The sequence below is a fragment of the Castor canadensis genome, chromosome 7, assembly GCF_047511655.1.
Source record: "Castor canadensis chromosome 7, mCasCan1.hap1v2, whole genome shotgun sequence".
NCBI classification, from domain to species: domain Eukaryota; kingdom Metazoa; phylum Chordata; class Mammalia; order Rodentia; family Castoridae; genus Castor; species Castor canadensis.
Window position 1 is genome coordinate 150,700,230 of NC_133392.1, and position 20,960 is coordinate 150,721,189.

Genomic DNA, 20,960 nt, shown 5'->3' on the forward strand with positions numbered 1-20,960 from the left:
CCCACCCTCTGCATGTCAGAGGGTGTTACTTTTCCCTTTTTATTTCTCCTTATTTCACTCTGCTTTGTTAATAAATCTTTGCCAGACCTAACCTCATGAGCCTTTTCCATGAATCTCTTCAAAATTCTTTCCATTGTTAGATTTAAGAGCCTTAACAGATTTCTCTAAGATGGTGAAACAAGGGAAGATGATACCATCATGTGTCAGGTGTCCAGCAAAGTGAACAATGTTCCAATGCAGGGGAGGAGGAAGAGACAGGAAGTATGATGGGCACAGCCTCTAGGTGAGCCCCAGAAGACCATGGCTGTGACCGTCTCCACAGCATTTGCTTCCAGGACTCGTATGGAAACAAAGAGAAATTCTGATATCTGCCCATGAAGAATTTGGAAGAATGGCTAATATGCTACGTCGTTCTGAAATTCTGTTTTAGCAAGTTTTCTCTAAATATCCATTCTACATTGTATTTCATGATGAAATATTTGTTTTCTATTAGTTAGGATGTATTTGTCTTTAAACACACTTGGACTTACAATTAAAAAAAATCAATCAACAGACTTTCACCGAAGCAACTTCTGAGGGCATAGTTTAGAAAGAAGGTGACTAGTGGCAGAAGCATGGTCTGAGAGGAGGGAGAGAATGGTGAACAAACAGAAGAGTAAACATTTTGGTAAATCTAAACAAACAGCATCCATACACACAAAGTCATTAACATTTCAAAAAGGAGAGATACAAAAGGGTGGAGGGTGATGAGAGTTGAAGTGTTAAGAAGTTCTTAAATTCTCATCAAATAGTGCCAGGGTTTCTCATTGGACTTGACGTGTTGATTTTAAAATCTACATGGAAAACCAAAGGGCCAAGATATCAAGGAATCCTTTCAGGGAAATAGGGACTTACTCTAGCAGGTGTGTGACTTAATATAACACCATAGAATTTGGATAGTACTGTCACAACTGAGGCCAAGGCAAAGGGAGAATGGGACTCGAGAGGGGTGAGACTTGATCTGTGATAGAGTGGCCTGGCAGGGACCTGGGGAGAGTAAAAACTATCTCATAAATAATGCTGAGACGATTGCTCATCCAGGTGAAAAATAATTAAATTAGAAAAACAATGAAAAAATCAAATCAATCCCAGCCTCACGCCATACACAAAACTTCAGCTCCAGGAAGACAAAGACTTCAATGTATATGGCAGAATTTTGAATCCCCTAAAAGAAGACGCAGGAGCTCATCTATTTGCTCTTTCTGAAACAAGACATAAAACCAGAAAACATGGGCTGGTGGAGTGGCTCAAATGGTAGAGAACCTGCCCAGCAAGCATGAGGCCCTGAGTCCAAGCCCCAGGACCACACGCAACACACAAAAGCCAATAAACAATGGAAAAGATGATAAAGCCAACTGGAGGAAAATAAGTAACTTCTGTTTACCAAAATACACTCTAAGGTGGAAAGACAATGGGAATATAATCACAACTTAGAACAACAACAGCTTAGCATCTAGAATATTTAAATAAGCTAGGTTGATCAGTAAGAAAAAGCAACCCGACAGGAAAAGTAGGCAAAAGACATCCACAGGTCTCCAGAGAAGCTGGGATGCAAACGGATGACAGCCACATGAAGACACTCTCCCTTTCACTTGTAAATGAGGAAATGACGATGTTAGGGACACAAAGATGCAGGGCTGTACACCCGCTCGATTGGTGACACATAATTTATAGCCTCTGTGGCTCAATGCAGATTAGAACACGCTGCTCGTGGGAGTGTGAAGTTAGCCAGCTGTGAACCAGCTTGGTGTGATCCTCCCAACCCAACAAGCATCACACCCTGGAGAGTCTTCTCCACGTGTATGTGAGTTGACACACCCGAGAAGGTTCCGAGCGGCCCTTTCTGTCCCTGGGAGCAACACTGCATAGTCCAAATACCCATGGACAGAGAAGGACTACAGATTATAGCCAAGTCACACAGTGCCTAGGAGACTCCCCAGAGAGGCAGAATGAACTCTATAAGGTCACAAAGATACTCCAGATTCTATTTTCTATTTTTATTACAAAGTTCTTTTATCTCTATGTTAAAAGCTATATGTGGTCGTGATTGAGAAATATACAGGCAAAGTGTGTGATAGGCAGATTTCTAGGAAGGCACCTATGCTAGTCAGCTTTGCATTACCGGAATAAAATACCCAAGACAGTCAACTCAAGAGCAGGAAAGGTTTGAGCCAGGTGTGGTGATGCCTGCCTGCAATCATTGACCTGGGAAGTGTAGGTAGTAGGATTGAAATTTGAGACTGGCTGGGCAAAAATGGAAGACCCTATTGCAAAATACATGGTTCAAGTGGTAGAGCACCTGCCTAGCAAACATGGGGCCCTAGTTCAAGCCCAAGTACTGCTAAAAAGAAAAAAAAAAGAAAGAAAGAAAAAGAGGAAAGTCTCATTATCCCCACATTTCAGAGTCTTTGGTCCATGATCACATGGCCCTGTTGCTTTGAGCCTGTGGCAGCACAGGACATCATGAAGCACAGGACATGCATGATGGGAGAGGCCTATTTACCTCATGACAGCCCAGAAGTAGAGAACGATAGAGATAGGAAGGGGTCAGCTCCCAACATTTCCCTTCAAGGGCACCCCCCCAGTGACCTAACTTCTTGCCACTAGGCCCCACCTCTTAAAGGTTCCATCATCTCCCGACAGTACCATGTTCTGGGGACCAAGCCTTCAATAGCTGAGCCTTTGGGGAACACTCTAGATCCAAACTATAGCCACCCCAACAGTTCCCATGCGGGGTGTCCATGCCCTTGTGCAGTGCCCCCCTTAGAGTGGGCCAGACCTACCCACAGGAAAAGGCAACTGTGACAGGTGGCACTTTCATGATGAGGTCGCAAAAGACTTGTGCTCTCCTTCTTTTTCATCGTTGCTCTCATTCTCCCTGTCTCTCTTTCCCTCTTGGTTCACCCAGATGAAACCAACTGCTGCCTGTGAGCAAGGGAGAAGCCCAGGACAGAGGGGGGCTTCCAACCAACAGCCTGAGATCCCAAGAGACTCTGCAAGGATCTGAGTCCTCTAACAGCCAGTGGGTGCGTGTGGCAGTGTCACCTTCCCGTGTAAAGTCCCATGTGACTGCAGTGCCACAGATCCTTGGTTGCAGCCTGTTGGAATCCCACCACACCTCACTGGACCCCGACCTGCAGAAACTGAGCTGGTCAACAAAACTATTCCAACACTCTAAGGGTTGTTTGTTTACTTGGTTTTCTGTTTGTTTGGTTTTTGTGGCGGTGCTGGGGTTTGAACTCAGGGCTTCACGCTCGCTAGACAGGCACTCTAGGTGCTCTACCTCTTGTGACACTCCTTGTCCTTCTTTAGGTATTTTTTGAATAGGGTGTTGAGTTTATGGCCGGGCTGGCCTGGCCTGCAATCCTCCTACTTACACCTTCCTGGAGTACAGGAGAGTAAACTTTCTGCTCAGGCTGACCTCGAACTGCAATCCTCCTGATCTCTGGCTCCTGAGTGGCTAGGATTTCATGCATGAGCCACCGGCACCCAGCAGGACACTATTTTGAGGCGGTTTATTGCACAGCAGTAGAAGTGTCTGCTGCCTGGAGGCAATGGAGTCTCAGCCCTCTAGCAGGTCGCTGACATCTTGCCATTTTTCCCTTAGGGAATGAAACTGAGGTAAGTGTCGAAGAAATCTGAAATGGTCAAAAGGGAGAAAACTTCCCGACATTCCAGTCCCTCTGTCTCATTTCTTCTCCTTTCCCCACCCCTGGGCTTCGGCCTTCACTCCACCCACCCTGAGTCAGTCATGAGTTCTTCAAGACGCAGCTCACGCACAGAGTGTCCACTCTATACCAGGCTGGGTTCAAGTTCTCTTCACATTCAGCTCTGGCCACCATGGTAGATACCCTTACCATTTCCATTTTACAGATGAGGAAACTGAGGCAAGGGTTGGTGAAGTCACTTTCCCAAACTCAGCCTTGGCTGCATTGCTTCTCCGCCCCCCTAGGGCCCTGGCCCTGCCAGGCTGTCCCAAGTTCTCCCCCTACCTGGGGACAAAGTGCACACAGCTGACAGCTGGCCACACCTGCCCTGCCACCCCCTGCTCCCCCAGCTCCAGGCTTTGCTTACGTCTTTCCTCCTCAGTGTTCTCCCTTCTCCCCACTCCCCCCAGTGCAGTCCAGCCCCAAGGCCAGACTCACACAATGTGACCTTGGCCAGCACATCCTCCCTTTGCTGGAGAGGGGCTTCCTGCTCACACCAGATTCCCTCTGCAGCGGAAGAATACTGGTCACAAAAGTGCCAGAATCCAATCCCCAGAACTGTGATATGACACCCTACATGAAAAGACTTGCTGGGTGGGCCCAGTGTAGCCACCAGGGTCTTTATAAGAGGAAGAAGAATTTGATATCAGAGAAAATGTGATGACAGAAGCAGAGGCCAGACAGAGAACATTCTGGAAGGAACCAGGAGCCGAGAGCACAGGTGATCCCTAGAAGGCTCAAAAGTCTGGCATTGGACCCCCTCCCTCCCCAGCCTCCAGAGGTGACACAACACCTGACTTTAGCCCTGTGGGGGCCATTGCTGGATTTCTGACCTCCAGAACTGTGAGATGCTACGTGGGTGCTGCTTGAAGTTGCGAGTTTTGCGGTGCTTTGTCACAGCAGCGATGGGAAATTAATGCAGCCACTGTGTCTACGTCTCTCACTTGATCTTACATGAAATGCTGCTCCTTGAGTGGTGCGATGGCTGCATTCTGGAAGGTGGCAGAAAGCCCAAACCCCTGGAAGCCAAGCCCATGTCCTCATAAGGAGGAGGAGGGGGAGGAGGACATGCAGGCGACATGTTCTAGCCAATTGAATGTCCCCCTGCCAGCGTTTGCCTGGTCATGTGCGCAAAAGACGCAAACCTGGAAGTGTGGCACCCTCTCCTGTCCTGACGGCGTGGCCCAAGTTGACTTTCACCAGGGTGAAGCTCTCCTCCAAGTGGCTCTAGCCTGTTTTCACAGTCACCCTGGGAGGCTGGCGCTGTTATCTTCATCCCACAGATAAGGAAACAGGTTCAGAGATGCCAGGTGACTCGTCCAGGTCCTGGCCAACCATGGCAGGTCCGGGTCCATTTACGGCCCTGCCTGATGCCACTGCCACCACACCGTGGCCACTTCTTTCTCTGTTTCTGCCCCACCTGCCTGGAGACCTGGCTATTCTCAAAGTGTGGTCCCCGGAACAGCAGTGGCAGCCACAGCCTCACCTGGGAACTTGGAAAAGCGGATTCTTGGGCTCCTGAGGCCTGCTGGGTCCGGTGGTCTCTGCTTTGACAGGACCCCGTCCTCAGGGTGCCCTGGGCTCCCTCAGGTGCTGGGGTAGACGCGAGGCTGCTGAATTACCCTTGACTGAGTGGAACCCGAGGAGGACCAGATAACTAGGCATGGCCCAGTGTAAATCGAGGGTTCTGGCTTACGGGGTGGGAGGAATCGTGTCAAAGTTAACAGACTTGTCGGACTGGACGGGAGGAACGCCCCCATTTCTCACTCAAGAGACTGCAAGGTGATGAAGCTGGAAGGAGCGGGGCTCAGAGTGCTTGGGTTGATGGGACTCAGTACACGGGTAATGGGGAGCCAGGATAGGTTCTGGAGGAAGGGAGTAGCACAATCGAATGATATCAGTGGAGGAGGAAACCCAGAACTGCCTCCTTTGGAAGGATCTCAAGTGGGAGAGACGGGAGGTGAGAAAGCAGTCTTGAAAGTCCCTTGAGTAATCCAGGGGTAGGAGGGAAAAGGGAATGTTGGGGTCCTGGGTAGAGGGCCGAGAAGACAGAGACACAAGGAACTGAACTGAAGTCAACCTCCTTCCCTCCACGGAGAACGCCATGCGGAGATCCCGTGTCCAACATGGGACGCGATAGAAATGAAGGAGGCGATCACGCTCAGGTGGACGGGGCATCGACAGAGCTGGGGTCAGGCTGAGCTGTGGGCCAGGGAGTCACTGGGGGCCCAGGTGACAGGTACAGCCCTGTGCTGTGACGTCACCAAGGATGGGGACTGAGTTGTCAGGGTTGGGAACGCAGCTCACAGCCCCTGGATTCTCATCTAAAATGAAACGAAGAATTCCTCTTTCACACGGCAAAAAGGGTGGCACTGCCCAGTGGGAGAGGTTTTGGGTCAGACACTCACCTCCCCCACCCTCCCCGCCATGGCTCAGCTGCCCACCGGAAACCTCTCCCAGGCCAGCCTGAGAGCAGCAGGCAGCCTTGAACGGATGGAGAGTGGTAATGACCTTGGGCTGCTTCCCCCAGGCTGTGTGACCTTGGGCTAGCCACCGACCCACCCTGGGCCTCTGAACAATGTGAATAACATCCCATGCTTCCCAGGTCGTTGTGAGGCTTAGTGGGCCGGACTGACAGCTGTTCAGTGTGGGGAGATAATGAGAAGGAATGAAGTGGGGTGGGGGGGTCGGGGGGGGGCTTGGAGGGGGAATTCCCGCCTTGGGGAGCCTCTCTGCTTGAGCTGCTTCACACACTACCCACCTCTCGGCCAAGCTGAAACTGAACAGCCCTTGTTTCTCTGCCAGGAGCTCGTTTTCCTGGCTCCACACGGCTGTTTCCCCATCCTCACCACACTGTGTAAGGGACCCAGGCCTCCCCAGCTGCCCTGGGCTGTGGCCTGGGGATGGGGACGGCAGAGGGAGGGAGGGGGACATTTTCGGTGCCTGGCGCAATGCTCTTACACACAGAAGCTCATGTGGTCCTTACAGGAAAGGGGACTCCTGCCGGACGGGCACAGCGTACACAGTGGATGATACATGATTTAATCCTACCCAACGCCCAGCAGGGGGTGCTAATGTTCCCATTTTACAGCTAGGTAAACTGAGCCTAGAGGCGTTCACAAACTTGCCCACCCTCCTCACTGTCACTCTGAGTCTCTTTTGAGACCATGAAAAAAGAGGAGAGCCATCCATTGATGGTACCTAAAGAGTGACCCCTTCTGTCGTCTGCTACCATCCATTCCAGGCCTCTCCCCAGCTCTTTGGAAGGTGACGGAGTAGACCACAGCGCTCGGAGGTGGTGGTGTGTGCTAGGGAAGCAGGTGAGCAAGCGTGTGCATGCTTTGAGTCCATCTTTGCGTGACCTTGGGCAGGTGTTTTCATTTCTCGAAGCCTCCATTTACTCATCTCTAAAAGGGGCCAATGATCACATTTATCTCTTGAGTTGTTGCAAAGATCAGAGGTCGGTCGAGAAGGAGCTGGCACAGTACCCCATGGTAACACCTCCCTGACTGAGCCACAGCACAGAAAAGCAGGGATGGCATTGATATTCAGCCCAGTGGGAGTTGGTTTGAATGTAATCGATGTGTTCCCATGGGAGGGAATGTGCTTTCTAAACCAGAATAGAAGGCAAAGCAGAGCTTCTGGGAGCAGCCAGGGCACAGGCGTCCACGCCCGCCTCCCATCTCTGCCCCCATGACTTCATCTTCTAGCCCTGGGTCTCTTAGCACACAGTGGGCTCAGCGCTGGTGAGCAGGGATGCCCCCTCTGCATTTTAGGAACAGGGCAGTGGCTGCTGAGAGGCTGGTAGGACAGATAAGAATGACAGGGACAATGAGGGAGAAGAGGGTCCTGTGCCAGGCTGCTGGGTTTGTGTCCTGACTCCCCCACTTAGCAGCTGGGCTATTTAACTTCTCAGAGCCTCAGTTTCCCTTTCTGCAAAATGGGAAGGCAGTGCTTTCCTCGGGAGGCTGGGGCCAGAGCTATACGTGTGCTATGACTTGAGAGTCACTTAGGGGACACAATGACCAGGCTCAGTGTCCAACTGAAGGAGAAGGCTTTTAAAACACTGGCGACCCCACCCTTCTGGGAGGTGTGGCAGTGCCCTCCTCTTGGCCTGGCTCCTGCCAGCTTCCCACCCTGAAGCACTCAGGACCCCGACCCACCACTCCTCAGAGCTGGGTGGAGGGTGAGCCTGGGCACGTTGTTGGTAGAGCCCTGACCTAGCTCCCTTCTACCCCCACCAAGCAGCCCATTGTCAGAGGAGTCGGGCTGATGTCTTCATGGACATCAGGCCTCTTTTGCTCTTTATCCCCTAACTTCCCACTTTCCACTCCTCTGTGGCCTGGGAAGCCACCAGGCCTTTACCACTGCCCAGCTCTTGGGGTTGGGTACTGGATGACACTCCCAAGGAAATGTCCCAGACACACCTGTGGGCACCATTCTAGGATCACGGATGCCCAGCCAGATTGGGAAAGCCAGGGCTGTCACTATGATTACTGATAACAACAGTAACGACGACATCGCACACACTCCCACCATCTTGTGTAACTCAGAGCCTGGCACAGGGCCCGGAACACAAGAGGGTCCTCAACCGGTATTTGTTGAATGAATAAACAAACACAAACACATGAGTGAATGACTGACTGCTGGGTATTGGCCTGGCTCTGTGCTGGCACAAAACCAACATTCCCACTGAATCCCCAGGGGCACTGTCCCATTGCACAGATGGGGACACAGGCTCAGCTGCCCAGGCTGCCCACTAGCTCACAGCAGGGGGAGGTTCCCCCTTGGCCTGTCTGGCTCTAAAGAGAGCCACTGCCATGCTGTCACAGACAGTGAGAAAGGCTTGGCTGGAGCATCCTGGGTCAGGAAGCATGGTTCTAGCCTTGCTTCCAGCCCACACTTGCTATGCAGCCTTAGGCAAAGCACAGACCCTGTCTGACAGCTCTGTTTGCCCCATAATTCATTTGTGCTGAAGTCCTGGGGACCCGCACTTGGTCATGGCGCCTGGCACCTTCTAGGAGCTTGGCTTATCTCTCCAGTCTCGGGCTGTGTCTACTGAGCCTGGAGCCCTGGAGCCTGAGCCTGTGCCACCCTGTACGTAAGCAGAACCGGCTGCTAGCATCCCGCGCCCTGCTCCCACACACCCTAAGGTGCCCCTCTCACCGGCAGACGTCCAGCTGAGCCGCTGTGCCCAGCACACACACGGCATGGGTGGGCTGGTCTGGGGCCACATGGATTACTGTACCCTGGGCCATCGTGGGGCCAGCTGCAGGAAGCCCTGGGCTGCTTCCTTTATACAGCCCAGCCGGCTGTGAGTCAGCACCTGCGGCCTGTGGCCCAGTGGCCCAGCCCTCCCCACTCAGGTCCCGGGTGTGGGTTGTCAGCCCGTCGGCCCTTCTCTGCCCTGGGGCTGCCCCTGGGATCCCCAGATGGGCGTCTATACCAGAATCGGTGGCAGGAAGAGGGAATGCCACTTTCCTGGACAGGGCTGAGGGCTCAGAAGCCTGGGAGTGAGGAGTTCGGGACCCAGTCCTTATGTCCTCAGTCTGAACTCGCCTGGGGGCCCAAACATCATGATCCACCCCGTGTCTCTCAACCGTGCCATATGGGGGCATGGGAGAGAAGAAGGCGAGGAAGGCAGCGGGGGTTTAAGCAGGGGGTCACAGCCCAGACCACACGTTGTGAGACCATCCAAGCGCAGGGCCTCTCCCACAGGGCTGCCCACTGCTGGGTGCCTTGCCCTGCTCTTCCTAGGGAGTAGCTCATTTCCATAAACCTGTGAACTGGGCACAGTTATTATCCCCTCCTTTTATCCTCACAGCAGCTCTCTGAGGTCAACACCATTATTATACCCATTTTACAGAGGAAGAAACTGAGGCACAGGCAGGTTACACAGCTAGACAATGGATCTGAGCCAAAGGTGTCTGGCTCCAGGGGATGAGGGTTATTTGCTGCCAGTCTCTGTGACATGGGCTTTTCATACCTTATCCTAGCTACTTCTTACTACAACATAAGTTATTTATGGGATTTTGATTACCACCCATTTTACAGAAGGGAAAATTGAGGCTCGGAGAGGAAAAGTAACTTGCCTGGGGAGCCAAAGCTAGCATAAGGGGTGAGAGGGGACGACAGTTGCCTGACGCAGAAGGCTGTGTGCACCGCACACTCCAGGATGTCTGCCTCAGGCCTCCGTCCTCTGGTATCAGACCAGACCACGCAGGTGTGGCCCACACCTGCTCTGAGTGCTCACTTAGGTGGTTGCACCTGGGCTGTTGGTGCCAGCACTGTCTGCTAACAGGGTGATGAGTGAGGGGCATTGGACAAGTCCCATCAGGGAGCACCCTGCACGCTCACATGTGGATCTGAGAGGGGCGTGGGGGGCCGAGGGGGTAGACAGTCTGTGTGTTTCCAGTTTGTTTGCTCTCACTTTGAAGCAAAGACTTTGGCTCATGAAGTAAAAGCCAGGCTGCAGGTTGGGTAGGAATGAGTACCCATCCTCCATCGTGCCAGCATGCCTGGACATGGACCCAGGCATGATGCCCACGCTACAGACAAGGACATTGAGGCTCAGAGAGGTTTAAGGTCCACACCCGCAGAGGTGGACAGCCAGGATCCCATCCACCTTCATCTGACTCACAGCCTGCTTTCTGCTCCCTCGAGGATGTGGCCAGGACTGGTGGTCTGATGTCCCCACGGCCACTCACACACAGCAGGGCCTAAGCGACCCCAGGTCTCTGTCTGGTCATGTAAGAGAATGAGTTTCAGTTTCTAATGGAAAGTGGCTAGTTGGGTCAGCCCTTGGAGAACACTGACCCAGTCCTCCTGCAGATGGGAAGACTGAGGCACAGAGGGCGGTGACATGCCCACGGTCACACAGCAAGTCAGTGAGAGGCTGGGTTCTACCCCAAGCCTCAGGTCTCCTGGGATTGTTTCTTCTTGTTCCTTTCTTTCTCTTTTCTTTGGCAGTTGGAGGTTTGGATGTGCTTGTGAATAAGTCACAGACAAGCCCAAATCAGTTTGTTAGTTCGAAATTTTTTGTTCGTTTTCTTGCAATGGTGGGGATAGAACCCAGGGCCTTGGGCACGCTAGGCAAGCACCCTACCACTGAGCCACACCCCCAACCCTAATTCAAATATGTGTTGAGTGCCCATTGACTACCAGGCACTTCCCAGACACTGGGAACATGCAGTGAGCAAAACAGACAAAAATCCTGTGTCATGGAGCCTTTTTTTTCTGTTGGAAAAAGACAACCAATAAATATAAGTGAATTCTATAGTGCATATGCAAGAGGTATAAAAACTGAAGAACTGGAGTTGAAAATGCAGGGTGAGGACTCACTGCAGTTTGAAATCAGGTGGTCAGAGAAGGTGGCACTTGAGAAAAGAGTTGAGTGCAGCGACAATAGCCAGGAACAGCCAGCACACCTCGTGCAAAGGCCCTGAGGTAGGGTCATGCCTGGTGGGTTGGAGGAGGAGCAAAGAGACAGTGTAGCTGGATGCAGTGGGGAGGTGGAGGCCAACAGGGGAGGGCTGATCACGTGGGACTTCTACTCCAAGTGACCTGGGGAAACGCAGGGCACATCGAGCAGGAAAGGACCATGTGCAGACTTGTTTGAGCACTGTGGTTCTGGCTGCTGTGTGAGAATCCAGTGCAGGGAATGAGGGAGGAGGCGGCCTGTGGGAGGCTGCTGCCCTCAGGCAAGGGGGAGTGTCAGGCTCAGGTCAGGGCTGGGGAGGGAGGAAAGTGGTCAGTCTGCACATTTGGGTAGTAGATTTGCAGGAAGCCAGATGTGGAGTGTAAAGAAAAGAGGGGAATCAGGGGTGACTCAAGGTTTGGGGCCTGAGCACCTGGAAGGGTTGGGGCTGCCCCAGCTGAGTGGGAGCCTGCGGGAGGGGCAGTGGGGTGGAGATCAGAGACTTGGTCCTGGCAGTGTGAGCTGTGAATCAGGGTGGAGATGTCCACAGGGTGGGTGGACACGGGATTCTGGAGTTTAAGAGAAAGGACTAGGCTGCAAGACAGAGACCTCTCCAGCTCCCCTAGGGAGTGATCTGATGAAGAGGTAGGTCAAGGGATGAGCCCTGGGGCCCTCCACCAGAGACGGAGAGGAGTGACCAGCAAGAGAAGTTAGACTATGCTGCTGCGACCGTGTTTGTAATAACACACACGCATGTGCACAACCATGCACACACACACACACACACACCGCCCTCCCACCCCCCGACACGCACAGTTGCACTTTGGAAGCAAATCTCTCCACAGATGCCCACCTGGTCACTCATGGCAGACAAAGGACATGGGGCTTCTGCCTAGGGGGGGGCAGGGCTGAGGTCAGTGGGACAAGAGGCTGACAGTCACAGGGCTGCAGCAACCCAGGTCACTCCTGTTATCTCTGCTGCATCACAGCCTTGCTGCTCGCCTACAAAGGTGTGTGGAGGCCATGTGTAATTTTGGTATTGTAAGGCTTGCCCGTGACTGTGGTTACGTGCGGAACTTTGTAATTTATCTCTGTGGAACATTCTGTTCCTTCCTGAGAGTGGCCACAGCTTGTGTTTAAATGTCTGGCCCCACCCCACCCCTGAAAGCTGACCTGTGGCTGCCATGGCTGCACCCCAGTGCCCAGACTCATGATAGGTGTCCACAAAAAATTTGAATACTGTGGTTGTTTGTCCCTATTACCTGGTCCAGTCCATGACTCACAGCTGGGGACCCTGGTGACAGCCCCTGCAAGCATCCTAGAGCCAATAAAAGCCAGTCTGGCTGTCACTTCTGCCGAGGACATTAATGTTTTCAGAGACCAAAGGATTGGGAAACAAATTCTGCACACGAGGGTGACAGACTCAGAATGCAGACCAGAGCCCCAGAGGAAGGGGCCCCTTTCCTGCTGAAGGGCTGAGTTCCCAGCCCAACTCCCCGCAGGAGGCAAGGTGATCAGAGAGTTGCCCAATCCCTCTGGGTGTCTGGGGCCCAGATTACTGGACACCTGAGCTGCTGTCCCAGTGACCTGCCACCAGCCTGCTCCAGGCAATGGCAACGGGGTAACTCTGGGAAAGGTATTGGGGTCAGAGGACTCTCCCAGGAACTGGGAGACAGGCACAGTGCAGTTGTGCTTGACACAGATGGTCTGGCCATTCCTTCAGCATTATTCATTCATAAATACAGTCAAGATTCACCAACTGAGTTGTTAAGCTCAACAAACACTCATCAAATGCCTCCTAAGTGTCTAGATCTCTCTTAGAGGTGAACTTGGACTTTGTTTAACATAGATTCATGAGCACCAAGGTGCTAACAGACCACAAGTATGAAATACCTGCCACCTGCCCAGCCTGTCACCAGCTCCTTGAATTCTGTTGTTTCTAACCTCACAGCACCACTGCTACAAAGGATGAAGAGCCAGGTTTGTGGTCACATGGCTTCTGAGCAGGTTTGGAACCAGCCTCATCTCATAGGCTCTTCCCTGGCATAGCCCCAACCTGTGCCGGGCCCCCACATGCCTCATCTCCAAACCTCACAGCAACCTGTCTGGATTAGACTCTCCCCATTTTCCAAATGAGGAAACTGAGTCTGGGAGAGGTAGGTGATCGCCCAAGGTTATGATGCAGAGGAAGTGGCGATGCTTGGGTTTACCTTGTCTGGCCTGACTCTGGAACCTTTGCATCCTTGTTCCACCCTCTGAGCCAGGCAGGTCCCATGGCTGATGACCTCTGAAGTTCCTTCTGGCACAAAGACCCCAGCTCTCAGCTTCTCTGACCTCATCGCTTCAAGAAGAAAATTGGGAGCATGTGTAAATCATCCAGACTGGCTGAAACTGGAAAAATCACCTCCCTCCTATAAAGCCTTGTTCAGGCGCCCTGCCTGTTCTCCATATATGTCAGGGGTCTCTCCTCTCTGCTCACTCAGCCTGCCCTGCCCCCAGCACCTAGCTCTGCTTTCCTTTGCAGAATCCTTCCAGGTCCTACAAAGATGCATGAGCACACGAAGCCCAAACCAAGCAATGATGCTAAGATGTGCCAGGCCCTGCCCTGCAAAACTGCTTTACAGAGCCCACTCTGGCGAACCCTGTACCGGCTCTCGGCACATCAGGACCAGGAGTGGCAGATGAAATACAGGTCTGTCTGCACTGAAAACCTCAAAACTCCCACGATGCCATCTCTGAGAAAAGGATAAAGGCTGGTAGTCCTATATCTGACTTCTACCCCATCCTTGCCCCCAGGTGCCCACATTCACTCTCCAGCTCCTGGGATTTTTCCAGGCACCATGACATGACAAGGTCAGCACCATGAAAACAGGGACTTTGGTTTGCTCACTGCTCATCCCCAGTGCTTAGGTCAATGCCTGGCAAAGAGTAAGTGCACAAGAAATACTGTATTTGGTTCAACTGAAGAGATCACTTATTTTGAGATATGGTTCATGCTCTAGCATCCTTTGTTGAAAAGATTCCTTCCTCCATTATTGCTTCTGCACTTTTGTCAGAAGTCAGTTGGCCACACATGCATGGGGCTAAACTGGAGCACTGTATTCTGTTCTGCTGATCTCTGTCTATCTCTCCACCAAAATAATAGTCTTGATTACTGTAGCTAGGTAATACATCTTGAAATCGGGTAGACAGTTGGCTCCTACTTTTTCTTTTTTCAAAATTGTTTTATCTATTAAGGTTCCTTTGTGGTTCCACATAATTTTAGAATAATCTTGCATATGTCTATAAATTATCTTGCTGGGATTTTGATAGTAATTGCAATAAAGTCTGTATGTGAGTTTCTGGAGAATGACATCTTTATTATAGAATCTTTCAATCCATGACCATGGGATATCTCTCCACTTATTGAGATCTTCAGTGTCTTTCATCAGTCTTTTGTAGCTTGCAGCATGTTAAATCTTGTACATGTTAAGTTTACACCAAAGTATTTCAGTTTTTTGGAATGACTAAAAACAGTATTGTATTTTAAATTTCAGGAGATTATTGCCAGCATAGGAAAATAAAAAAGCCAGTGATTTTTCTGTGTGGATCTTGTACTCTGTGACCTTGCCTAAACTGGCTTATTAGTTCTAGGAGTTGCTAGATTTCTTCGGATTTACCATGTGGATGATTATGTCATCTGCAAAGAGGGGCAGTTTTATTTCTTCCCTCCTGATCTTTATGCCTTTTCTTTTTCTTTCTTTCTTTCTTTTTTTTTTTTTTTTGGCAGTACTGGGGTTTGAATTTAGGGCCTTCACCTTGAGCCACTCCACCAGCTCTGTTTTTATGATGGATTTTTTCAAGATAATGATCATGTGAGCTATTTGCCTGGGCTGACTTTGAACCGCAATCCTCCTGATCTCTGCCGCCTACGTAGCTGGGATTACAGGCTTGAGCCACTGTGCCCAGCTTCTTTTCTTGCCTTATTGCACTGGCTAGAACTTCTAGTACTAGGATGCTGTCAGTGGTGAAGGCAGACACCTTGTCTTATTCCCACATTTTTGGAAAAGTGCTCAGTGTTTCTTCATCATTTGTTGTTAACTGTGGGTTCTTCTGTAGATGCCTTTTATTAGGTTGAGGAAGTTTCCTGTCTGTTCCTAATTTACCAGGAGTTTTTTATTATGTTTGATTATTGGATTTTTTTCTAATTACTTTCTCCCATGATTGATATGGTTGTGTGATTTTTCTTCTTTAACTTGTTAACAGGTAGACTATGTTGGTTTTTAAAAATTGTATCAGAATTCATTCTTGAATAAATCTTACTTGGTTATGGTGTATTTTGCATATTGCTGAATTATATTTGCTAATATTCTGTTAATAATTTTTATGTCTCTATGACAAGGGATTTTGTCCTATAGTTTTCTTTCTTTCCTTTTTTGGTACTGTGTTTATCTGGTTTTAGGATAAGGGATAATGCTGACATCATTAAATGAATTGGAGAGGTTCCTACTTCTTCTGTTTTTTTCTAGAAGAAATTACATAGAATTGGTGTTATTATGTTATAATTTGTCTTTAGATGTTCAGTAAAATTCTGAACATCTAAATCATCTGGGACTAGAGATTTCTCTGGGGGGAGTTTTAAATGATAAGTTCAATGTTAAAAGCAGATGCAGGGTTGTTCAAATTATCTACTGCATACGCAGTCTTTGCTGCTTGAAGGGTTTGTGCAGAGTCTGTGGTGTTTCCTCTGTTTTGCTTTTGTTGTCTACACTGCTTATACCGCTATTCCCCATGACATTTTTGGTAGTGGCAATGTTTTTTTTTTTTTCTCTTCTTGTCTTCTGTTAGTCTTACTAGATGTTTGTTGATTTTATTGATCTTTTCAAAGACCAAGATTTTTGTTCTGTTGGTTTTCCTATTTTGTTTTTGTCTTTACTTTCATTATGTTCTGCTTTTGTATTTGTTTTCTTCCTTCTTGCTTTGGGTTTCTTTTGCTCTTTTTTCTAGGGTGTGTATGAGGGAGTGTACTGGGGTTTACACTTAGGCCCTTGTCCTTGCTGGGAGGGAGGCTTTACCACTTATGCATAGCCACGAGCGCCTTTGTTTTTGTGTTTTTTAACAGGGTCTTGGTGGACTGCCAGCTTCGTATTGACATTTTCTCTGTGCTGGGACGACAGGGGCACACCACTGCTCACAGCTTTTTATTGGTTCAGATGAGTGCTCGTTAACTGTTTGCTCTTGAACCACTGTTCCTGGCTTCCTTTTTCTAGTTTTTCTGTCTTTTCCTTTCCCTATATAAGCATTCATGCTGTGAACTTCCCTCTCAGCCCTCATTTAGCTGAGCACCACAAATTTTGACGCACTGTATTTTCATTTACACTCAGCTCAATTTTTCCATTTCTCTTGAGATATAAAAACATTTTTATTTCCTCTGAAATCTTCTCTTGCACCGATTGGTTACTTAGAAGTGCATATATTCAAGATGCACCATGCGGTGTTTTGAGAGATGGATCCATTGTGAAATTGTGATGGATGCTTAAGCTGCTCCCTCTGAGCTGCACGACTCCTCACCTGGACCTGTGAATGAATTGAAAGGGGGAGAAAGGCTTGGCGTCCCTGCCTCTGTTTTGTATCTGTCTTTGCTCTGAGCCATTCTCCCCACAGTCACTTTGCAATCCCCTTGGAATCCAGGAAGGACAGGACTGATTGATAACATCTTTATGACAAGGGATGGAAACTACCCCTAAGGAAGAGCAGAATCTGCAGGTCAGATCACCCCGGGCAACACCCACCTGTTTATCCTGCCAGTGATGACAGCCATACAGCTTCTCCAGAACCCCTCCCAAAACAAGGACTGAAAATGCACCTGACACATTTGTGACCAGGGCAGCTCATTCACTATGCATGCCTCTCCCCGCACCACAATCCTAGGTCTGTTTAAAGGTAAAGTTCATGTCCGTACCCCAAGATGGCTGAAGATGGGCTGAGTGCTCACTCTGCCTCTTCCCACAGCTGCCTGGGTCATGTAATCAAATCTCCCTTCTCTGCCTTCACCGTACTGTCTCTGCACAGGGGCAGGTGGCCGGGCCTCACATGTGGAGCTCAAGGAGTTTGGGCCTGGAGCCAAAAACTCCAGTTTCAAAATGATGACCGCAACCACCTCGAACAGGAATGTGTGTGCGTCTGTATCACACTTTTGTTCATTCTCTTGAGACAGAGTCTTGCTTTGTAGCCCAGACTGGCCTCGGGCTCTTGATCTGCCTGCCTCAGCCTCCCAAGTACAGGGATTACAGGCATGCGTCACTACACCTGTAATCATATTTTCTTTATCCAGTCACCTGCTGCAGGTGACACAGGAGTACAGGCATCTCTGAGATAGCGATTCAATGAATCAGGTGTCTGGACAGGTGGGATCAGATCCCACCTTTTTATGCAGCACTGTCTCACGTACCCTTCTTTACGGCGCTGGTGCAGTCTGTGATCAGAAGACTTCCAAATTCTTTGTCCCACATGGAAGAATCCATGGCAGGACGTGGGTGTAAAGGGAGTTTATTAAAAAGTAGGGAAGGGAAATACAAAGGGAGCATGGTGGGCACAGGTGGAGTCTGCCAGCTGAGACAGTGAGCGTCTCTTTCTCAGGTGCTTTTAAAACTAACCCAGGGGAAGGGAGGAACCAGGAGATTCCCATCCAGTAATCAATGGGTGAGGGCTGCACGGCCAGGTGAGGGTGGTTTGGCCATCCCTGGGCAACCTGCATGAGTCCCGAACTTTCCTTACTTATAGCCTGCCTCACCCTGGCCTCCCAGAAACTTGTTTGTTCTCCCTCCCCTCCCCTTCCTTTCCTCTTCCCCCTTCTTTCCTTCTTCTTCTTCTTCTTTTTTTTTTTTTTTGGTTTCTGTGTCTGGTGTTTTGTGTTAGTGTAGCTCCTGATAAGGTTAATAGATATTCCCAATTTGTCGAGCAGCTGTTGAGGTTATTTTATTTATTTATTTTTGGGTGGGGCTGGAATTTGAACTCAGGGCTTTGTGCTTGCAAAGCAGGTGCTCTACCTTGAGCCACACCTCCTGTCCTCTTTGCTCTGGTTAATTTTGGAGATGGAGCCTTGCAAACTATTTGCCTGGACTGTCTTCAAACCTCAACCCTCCCGATCTCAGGCTCCCAAGTAGCAAGGATTATAGGCAGGCTGATGTTATTTTAGAGCAGTGTTAATCAGAGAGACTTAGGGAGGGAAAGGGCCAGAGGGGGGACATGGGTTCCTGCAGGCACGGACACTTGCACATTCATCCCTTTGCCTTCTCTGGTTAGGACTAGAGGCATCTCTCTGACAGCAACCTGAATGTTTAACCTGGAGGATCTCCTGTGGCCAGCATCGTACAACCTTGGACCTGGAGCTGGTTGAAAATAACACTGACACCCCACATTCTTTTTAGTCAGGCTGGCCAGTTCTCCTCCTGGGTTTATTTGTTTTCTCGGTGGCTTCTCACCCAGCAAGAAGCTGCAAGGCAGGGCTGAGTGGCTGTGCTGCCAGGTGTTGCCAGCCCTCTGGGGCCCTTGGCTGTAGCTCTTCCAGCTCCTCTTTGTCTCCCAGACCACACAGAGCTTCCATCCTTGCTGAGCAGGGATGCTGGGTGTCTTCAGTTGTTACTCAGGGCCCTGTGGTTTAGAACAAGCGCCTTTTGGCCCAGAAGCCATAATGGAGAGCAGTTAGGCGTGAAATGCCACAGGTCTGTTCTGCCCCAATCTGGTCCTCAGTGGCCGCAGCCCTCTGTGCGCCATCCTCCGTTTACTGAGCACTCTAGTGCCAGACCCTCTCCTCAGGTCTCTCCTGATTAACACTGTTCATGCCTATAATTCTAGCTGCTCAGGAGGCTGAGATCAGGAGGATGAAGGTTTGAGGCCAGACCAGGCAAATAGTTTTCAAGACCCAATCTCAAAAATACCCAGAGCAAAGTGAACTGGAGGTATGGCTCAAGTGGTAGAGCGCCTGCTTTGCAAGTGTCCCTCCAAAAAAATAAATAAAATAAAATAACAACCTCAATAGCTGCTTGGCAAATGGAAACATTTGTCCTCCTTATCAGGGACTCTTCTGAGGAATGTGGCTCAGCCATGGCACCTGCTGTTCCTGAGAGGCAGCTGCCCTCCCCTCCACCTCCAGTGCTCCTCCCCCGTGCAGTGCTATGCCATCTGCCCGACGAGGATCTCCTGTGGTCAGGGTGAATCACATCAAGTAATCATGTATGCGTTCTGTGCTCGCCTTTATAATATCTGAGGGCATCTCTTAAAATTGCACAATATCCCATACATCTGGAGGAGTGTGTAAACATTACGGGCACATTAAAGAATGACGTTAAAGTGAGCCCCGTGTAAACACCACCCAGCTACAGCAATAGAAAGCCGAAAAATGTTTGTAGCATCTCCCTGTCTACATCCCCCTCATTCCCGCCCTCAGAACTGACAATTGTGCAAACTTTTGCAATTATCAGTCCCTTGTTTTTATTTATGGTTTTTCCCCTGTTGTTTTGTCTTGCCTTTGTGTTTGTGGTCTTAATGTAAAAGGGAGCACGGTTTATTCCTTTGTGACTTGCTTCTGTCACTCAGTGGTATATTGCTGAAATCATTCTTACAGTCCTCCTCCTCATTACTATCTAACATTCCATCACATGAATAGTAACAGTTTACTTATCTCTTCTACTACCAGTGGGCCTTGTTTCTAGTTTTTGGATAACATGACAAGGTTGCTTTGGACATTCGTGTCTCCAGGCAGGCACATACCTATGAGTTGGGTTTCTGGCTGGTGTAGGGTATGGGCTATGTCAATTTAAGGTTTTTTAATTTTTTGACAGTGCTGAGATTAGAACTTGGGGCCTATGCTTGCTGGGTAGATGCTCTACCACTTGAGCCACACCGCCAGGACTTTTGCTTCAGTTATTTTTCACATTTTTTTGCCTGAACCACAGTCCTTTTACTCAGGCTTCCTGTGTAACTGGTATCACAGGTGTGTGACCACACCAGCTTTTTGTTGTTGTTGTTGAGATGGGGTGTTACTAACTTTTGCCCAGGCTGGCCTCCAAACAGAACTGCTATCCTCCTAATCCCCACCTCCCAAGTACCTGGGGTTACGGTGTGAGTCAATGTCCCTGGGGAGACTGAATGTCTTTTGACTGGTTTACTGGAAACCTGTGTTTGCTGCATTATGAAATTTTGTCTTATTTTTCTGTTGCCTTGTTTCTCTGTTTGTCATATTTATTGGATCACAAGTATTTTTTATGTATCCTAAATATTGGTTCACAAAGAGCAAAATGATAAGGGAAAAGAATAGTGAAGTAATTACATTAAAATCAAGAACTCACTGGGCACTGGGCATGGTGGTACACCTGCAATTCCAGCACTAGGGAAATAGAGGAGGATTTTTGAGTTTCAAGGCCCCTGTGTGGCCTGGGCTACATAGTGAGTTCAAAGTCAGCCTGAACTATACAATAAGACCCTGTCTCAAAAAGTCAAAATATATGAACAAAATTAAGAATTTCTGTGTATTAAAAACAGATTGATGGAGTGACAATTTATGCCACAAATTTGGAGAAGATATATTTGTGACATATGTAAATGATGACAGAGCAGTATACAGAATTTATAGACAATTCCTATCACTTAATAATAAAATTTCTGGCCTTCTATTTATTATAATTGGGTGGTTTGCCTATTTCTGCAAAATTCTACATCGTCACAGTTACGATAGCTTTATAATATCTCTTGATGCCTGCTACAGCAACTTTGCTCACCTTTTCAAGAGTGATTTAGCTCTTCTTGGCTTTTATATA

General features: G+C 49.3%; 1 protein-coding gene across 4 annotated transcripts in view; it reads right to left on the reverse strand.

Annotated features, from left to right (window-relative positions):
- The window catches only part of Padi4 (peptidyl arginine deiminase 4), a 30,443-nt gene extending 21,400 nt beyond the window's left edge, over positions 1-9,043 (reverse strand). For 3 of the 4 annotated variants that reach the window (XM_074081211.1, XM_074081210.1, XM_020170471.2), the window contains exon 1: positions 8,913-9,043. In XM_074081211.1, coding sequence (XP_073937312.1) covers positions 8,913-9,004 — 92 coding nt within the window. In that variant the 5' untranslated portion in view covers positions 9,005-9,043. Of the gene's footprint in view, positions 1-3,416; positions 3,678-8,912 lie in introns of all 4 variants that reach the window. The other variant, XM_074081212.1, reaches the window with a different exon arrangement.
- Positions 9,044-20,960: the final 11,917 nt, after the last annotated feature.